This window comes from Myxocyprinus asiaticus, chromosome 35, assembly GCF_019703515.2.
Source record: "Myxocyprinus asiaticus isolate MX2 ecotype Aquarium Trade chromosome 35, UBuf_Myxa_2, whole genome shotgun sequence".
In the NCBI taxonomy this organism is placed as follows: domain Eukaryota; kingdom Metazoa; phylum Chordata; class Actinopteri; order Cypriniformes; family Catostomidae; genus Myxocyprinus; species Myxocyprinus asiaticus.
Window position 1 is genome coordinate 32,622,008 of NC_059378.1, and position 7,286 is coordinate 32,629,293.

Consider the following 7,286-nt stretch of genomic DNA (forward strand, 5'->3'; position numbering starts at 1 on the left):
GTGAAGTTTAACTCCTGACCAAAGAAGTGATGATTTTATAGTGTTGACCTGTAAGTTGACCCCATTTATATCCACATTAATGTAATTATCTGGTTAATCATTTATTCCAAAAATGTTTTAATGCTGCATAGAGGTTTAAATACTTCATAGTGTAAATCTATTCAGAATATTCCTGCACACAGAGGATTTTTTTTTTAAATGCGAATCTTTTTTCGCTTTACATTTCTAGAAATATATAGAGGCTCGATCTTGCAATTTATTCCACTGCATTTCACTAATTCTGCACATGTAATTTAACTAATTATGTCCTCCACAAAAATGTGAACACAAAATAAGCAGAGTGTATCATAAAACTTTCTGATAGAGATTTAAGGTGCTTTCAGTTTGTAGGCTATATTATTCTCATTTATTTTAATATTCATAATTGTATTTATTATTTGCTGCAAAACGTGTACTTGACACCTCGTGCCTCCAGAATAACACTGTTACTTGCACACTGCACAGACAAACAAAAATGTTGTTTCAGCAGATATTAATGTCCGAAATACCAGGAGAAACACCAGTTAACAACATATTCCACAGTTTATGTAGCCTGCATATTCAGCTTCATCTGGTGTTAAAATAAAGAATATATCAATAATATAATTAAATTATTATTATATTAATAATAATAAAAAATAATAATAATATTTAAATAGGCCTTTCCGAGGCATACTTTATATACAGAAACTATAGCCTAAAATGTAAGAGTTATATTTTAAGATTTGTTTTGATGCACTTACGGTTTAGAACCGGGTGTGGTTTATCCGAAAACAGACACAGTTACAGATCATTTTGTCATAGTAACAGATACATATAATGGCTTTGCTGCACACCACTAATGCATAAAGTAATGTGTTGTCTTCTTGAGCATCAATGAATGTTTGCACCTTGTGTAAAAGGTGTGTACAAGTCCCTCAATTGTCCTAAGTAGTGTTGTCAGAAGTACTGGTACTTCGATACCAAGTAGATATTAAGATAAAAAAAAAAAAAGATGCAATGATGCCAGTGTTTCTGCAGTACCGACCAACGTCTCTGTCTGGTACCAGCGTGCAGTATGACTGAAAAATACTCACAGGCTTATTTTGAACGCATGCTCTGTTACTCCTTGTACACTGAAATTGACAATTAATCAAATTAAAATCGTGACATTTCCTAGTGTGATTTATTAAACCGCTAAAGGCAGCAATCTTACTGTGGACAAGCTGCGTACTTTAAACAAATCTGACCGTTCATACACCAGAAACACCACAGACATTAAGAATCATTCACGTTGTACGAGATGACAGAGCAGAGCACTTATACATTGTGAACCACGCAGCACATGTAAAATATATAATTAAAATCACAGCATTTGCGCTTTAATCTCAGCTCAGCTTTATTTATATCACATTTAAAACAATAGAGTTGACCAAAGTGCTTCACAGTAATAAAATTTCAAACATAACATGTCAAAATTACCACATACACAAACACCAGGGGCTGGTAGCACCAGCTATACGCAAGTTACAACTTAGCCTAGTTGTGGCATAAATGGGTACTATATCACAATTTACACACTACTAAATTTTCGAGCAATGCACCATTAAACTTAGGTAGGACGTAACCCTACATATAAACTAAATATTTATGGAAGCCACCGACCAGGAGTAACTGATGGAATAAAAAAGCAGACCGATATTTAATGGCATCAATGAGCTCACGTTTTGCCTGACAGACATCAATCCTATCGACATACCGTATGATGTTGACATTTACACTCGTCATTTACACTTTCGAAAAAAAAAACGTAAAAAACGGCTCTTGAGCATGAAACTGTTCTAACAGTGCAGTTTTCAGGATGCGTCACCCGGTATCAAGTTTCAACACATTCACAATATATATAGGCTATTAAAATGAATAAATGTGTATTTTTCCAGCCTGCTGCACTAGTATTTATCACCCCTTATTTATTTTAGATAAAGTTCCTATATAGGCTCTTGTTATTTACACAGGGCAAATATACTATTTATAAAATCTACTTTTATTAAGTTTCATATTTTAATGTGGCTATAATTTATTACAGCTGACAGTTAAGTGAGCAAGCAAGGTTTGAACATCAACAGTAACAAGATCAAATAGAAATTAACAGCTTTTTAACACATCTGTACACAAATTTGAAGGCTGCTTATTGGATCAATTAAGGTAAACATCATATTATGTGACTACGTATTACTTTACGGAGAGCTTATGACCTACTAGCTAAGTCTTGCCATAAGAACAGGTGATGCAACCAAATTAAGCACTGACTTAGTTACAAACTAACTAGAAGTTACTAAGTGTGAACTTTACGTCCCAAATTACGTGAGACCTTACGCACAGCTGGTGCAACCCTACTCAGTAGTCTAAAATACAAACTTTCCAAAACTATGTCCTACATTTCATTTGTCAGACTTAAAGGCCACTGAAAATAGCTGAGATTTCAGACATGACTTAAGTCTTCAATGATCACACTGCGCCGTGACATGAACTGTTTATCCGGAAAAGTGTAGCATCTGGCAAAAAGCACACATCATAATAAAAGCACAATCAAAATAAAATCTAGATGCCTGAAATTGAAGAAACTGAATAAAAATATCCAACAACTGTATAGTAAAATGTAATATTCACTATAATAATAATAATTCAATATCACAAGCAAGACTAAAAAGTTTGGCAAAAAAATTGCAATGACATGTTGAAAAGTTCTATTTTCACTTGTTAAAAGTTTTACGAATTTATTGATGAGACACCATTTTGATGATGAAAATAAATTAAACTTTAAAAAATGTTCTGGAAAGTTCTGGAAAATAATGATTATTAAAATATAATTATTAAAGGTGCTATATGTAAGATTGACAACAAGCGTTTAAAATGTGTACTGCAGTCCAAATTCAAAATATTGGAGAGTTGTCTGCCAGTCTAAGCTCATGCGGGTTGCCAGAATGTTGACACGCAAATTAGCCAACTCAGCATCAGTTTTAAAGGATTTCTGGGCTTTAAGCTGTCTCCATCTTCCAAAGGCATCTCCAATATTTATCCTTGTTTTACTACGCCTCTGGTCATGGTGGTATTTAAACGGATGGCGGGGCTTTTTAGGTCGGATGGAATCTGTTATCTCTGATCCAGTTCGTTTGCTGGCTTCCATGGCTACAGCACGCAGTGCTGTTTGCCTGCAAACTTGTTCAAATCTGGCAATCCGGCAGTGTCGAAATACTATTGGTGAGTGGGCAGTGGGCGGGATCACACAGGCCAAAACATAAACAGAAATTATGGCCCGGAATGGAAACTTCAAAGTAGAACATACTGGCTGTAGCATTGTTATTGGAGAAGCCAGCATTTCAACTTAGCATGTTTCCTAATTCTCTAATGACATATTATGGTCATTTTATGATTTAGTACAGTAAAAATATTAAATATAGCACCTTTAAAATCATTTTTAAATCATTAAAAATAACTAAACTGGTGTGTTCAATAGCACATAATATTAGCATATTTTTGCTGTGGTATCGCAATTGGTATCGAGAACCGTGAAATTTCACTGGTATCAGTGCAGACTACTGAAATTTTGGTACAGTGACAACACAAGTCCTAAGTGTCAAAAGCTTGATCTCATATTATATATATTTGTTTTAAAATATTGCCTTCATCTTTCTTTACTGTAACCGCATGGCCCAGACACAAAGACTAAAAGAGAGCAAATTGTATGAAATCCCCGATCCAGTTTATTGTGCTACTCCAATCCCAATCAATGGTTACCAGAAGAAAAAAAACTGGTACACAATACAGAAGCCCAAAATACACGTGGCTTTTATTTTGACATTTTTCTGACAGCTGATTTGCTGAGAAAGCGAATCTGATTCAAACTGCTAACCTGAGCTCCTGAGCTCAAATCCTAAGTTATTTTCGGGCGATTCATGAAAAAGACCCGGTTCAAAAGTGTCATTTGTTCACGACTCTCTCGCACTGGGATTGTTGTTGCGTGTGGTGCAGCGAGCTCGTCATCACAACAGAATGGGTGAAAAGCGGCACAAAACACACTGGTGCGTGCTATAAAGATGTATTCAATAACTCACAAGATGATATCTGACGAAACCGCAAATGAACGCACACAACCTGACTGTCGCCAATGGCGACTATATCTTAAATTGTCGCAATCAATTATTTTTGGTCGCATTTGCGACCATTTTAGTCGCAGTCTGGAGCCTTGCTTAAAGCAGGTTTAACCGGACCATGCGTTGGCCAATTGATTGAATCTGTATTCACGTACTTGCGTGGAGTATGTTTCAGCCTTTACTGGTTGTGCTTTGGGGGTATTTACGGCAAAAAAGGTTGGGAAACACTGCTTTAGTGCTACCAGTCGCGGTGGTTTTGGTAACTGAAGCGGCTTCTGACACGTGATCCAAATCTCATATTTTATTGGTCAGGGCATTTCGCCGCAGGGTGAAGAAAACAAAATTAACTGACATGCTCACCGTAAAAATAAGTACAAAAAAAACTTGCTTTGTAAGAGCTTGAACGTTCGCTCCGGGTGTGAATGGCTTCATAGGAATCCATTATTTCTATTAAAATATTCACTGTGGTAAGAAATCGCAGAGAAAATTCGCCTTTGGTGTGCAAAGGTATTTAGTTGTGTTGTATTTACAGTATAGGTTTTAATAGCTGACCCACCCATTTCCCTCCAAACAGGAAGTGACAGTAGTCACACAAGCTCTTAATAATTAAACCACATGTATACAACTTGCACGTGCAAAAACTACAACAAATTACTTAAAAAAATAAATTATGACTTTAGCTTGACAGACATCCTTAACTCATCTATACAGTAGTTGCACTGATAAATGTGTAAAACGACACCCTTCTTACAGAGTCTATGGCATTCACAAGATTTCGTGAGACACAAAGACCAACCAAACTGTTAAGTTAACCAAAGTTTGTTAAAAGTTATAAATGTAGTGAAATAAGAGAGTACTCACTTGAGTTGTGTTGGTGTTTCTCTTCTGAGTAAAGTTCGTGTCGTTTTCCACAAGCGCGGCCATTTCACGCTGCTGTGGATCTAACACACAAACACACAGAACTTACCATAAATTGACAATAAACCACCCACAAACTTACCATAACTTAGTATAAACTCATTTAATAAGCGTTAGTCTTGCACTGTGTTTATCTTGTGTGTGTTTATATATGAAACGATTTAGCAGAGTAACATTAGCTGAAGTGTCCTAACACGCGTTCAGTGGCTACATTATTTACGACTCAACGAGCTTTAATATTCATTCGCATAATAATCACAATAATTCTCTGACTTCATTGAGCTTAAAAGTGCTGTCTATGATCGCTTGTGTTATATACCTCGATGTAGGTCGCTGAAAAGAACAACACAAGTTCCACAACTCAGCAAACAAACTCAAGCTTACTCTCATTTACTTCAGAAAAATCAGCTAAATTTACTACGATCTCAGACAAATAATTTATGGAGGGATTATAAAAGGATTATTTATTCTTATATGTGATCACCATCAGGAGAACATGAACAACATGACTGAGTTTTTATTTTAAGAGAATCTATGACGATGATTGACAAAATAAATGTCACGTTAAAATCCACCAAATACAGTTGGGCAGACAACAGTTTATCTAAACAGTAATCATATTTCCGATGAACACACTAAGTTATGTGAAAAAATACATTACGTTTAAAGTAACTTACCACTCATAATGTGTGAAGGCGCGAGTTTTTCACGCTTCTTCAAGTCTGTCATGAACTCTCACACAACTCAACCAAACTTGACGAACGGAAGAAACAGTGTCAACCCAGAGCATGCAATAAGCCAATCAGAGGACGAGTTGCTTTCTCCTCACCCAATAGGATTCTTTAGTTTAGTCCTTTTTATGACGATGCTCAGAAACTTTCTTATTAGCTCACTTCTATACCGTGAGCGTCCGTTGACGCGACGCTCCACAACGGTTTGAAGCCTTGTTTATCCTTTCGCCTGGCAGCGCATCAGTATGGAGGACCGAATGTGGCAATATTAAAAATAAAAATGTAAATGTAAAATGTAAGTTGCAAAGACATGTAAAAAAAAATTTTTTATAATTATTATCCTCAGTTTGGCATGCCCAATTCCAAATGAGCTCTAAATCCTTGTGGTGGCATAGTGACTCGCCTCAATCCAGGTGGCGGAGGACGAATCTCATTTGTCTCCATGTCTGAGTCAGTCAATCCACACATCATGTGGCTTGTTGAGCACCTTACTGGAGACATAGCGTGTGGAGGCTTCACGCTATTCTCTGCAGCATCCACGCACAACTCACCATGCGCCCCACCCAGAGCGAGAACCAAACATTATAGACCAGGAGGTGGTTACCCCATGTGACTCTACCCTCCCTAGCAACTGGGCCAATTTGGCTGCTTAGGAGACCTGGCTGGAGTCACTCGCAGGCCCTGGATTTGAGCTTGCGACTCCAGGGGTGGTAGTCAGCGTCTTTGCTTTACCCTAATTGTACTTAGAAATAAATAAATACAACAAATAAATCTGAAATAAATTAGTATTTGTACATTTATTTCCTTATTTATGCTGTATTGTATTTATTTCTACGTGTATTTATTTCCTCATTTATTTATTTATACATTTATTTATTCCCAAATTTATTTACTTATACATTTATTTATTTCCACATTTATTTATTTCTCCATTTGGTAATTTCTCCATTTATTTATTTCCACATTTATGTATTCTGACATTTCTTTGTCCACATGGTTATGAGTGGGCATGTTTTCTACTTCAGGCATAGCAGTCAAGCTCAGAGTGCTCTAGAGTGAAGTTTTGATGCCACAGTGACATCTTGACTACGTCCAAAACACTTTTCTCACTAAATAGTATTGATGCTTCAGATCCATGTATCAATATTTATATTCAACTATGTGTGTATTCATATCATGTCTAGCATTTCAATAAAGAAGCAAGTCATCTTAAGTGCAAACTCTGAAAGCGCTGTTCCTCAGTGATGTCACAGGTGCTTCTATAAGGAGCGAGTGAGACTGAAACTGAGCCCGTTTCTCTCGCGGACACACTGGGTCTCTCTCACGCATTTGGCTCTAGGGTCGGGCAAAAAAATATAGATTTTCCCCTTTATCACAATCTTCATTTGAACAATTCCAATTTCAATTCTTAAAATCCCAAGATCGCTCTTTTTTCTACCTGCAAAAGATGCCATTCGACCAAAAC

General features: G+C 36.5%; 1 protein-coding gene across 1 annotated transcript in view; it reads right to left on the reverse strand.

Moving 5' to 3' along the window:
• The window catches only part of sp1 (sp1 transcription factor), a 59,182-nt gene extending 53,310 nt beyond the window's left edge, over positions 1 to 5,872 (reverse strand). The window contains exons 1-2 of the mRNA XM_051673474.1: positions 5,768 to 5,872; positions 5,034 to 5,113 (exon numbers count right to left, since the gene is read on the reverse strand). Coding sequence (XP_051529434.1) covers positions 5,034 to 5,113; positions 5,768 to 5,819 — 132 coding nt within the window. The 5' untranslated portion in view covers positions 5,820 to 5,872. The remainder of the gene's footprint in view (positions 1 to 5,033; positions 5,114 to 5,767) is intronic.
• Positions 5,873 to 7,286: the final 1,414 nt, after the last annotated feature.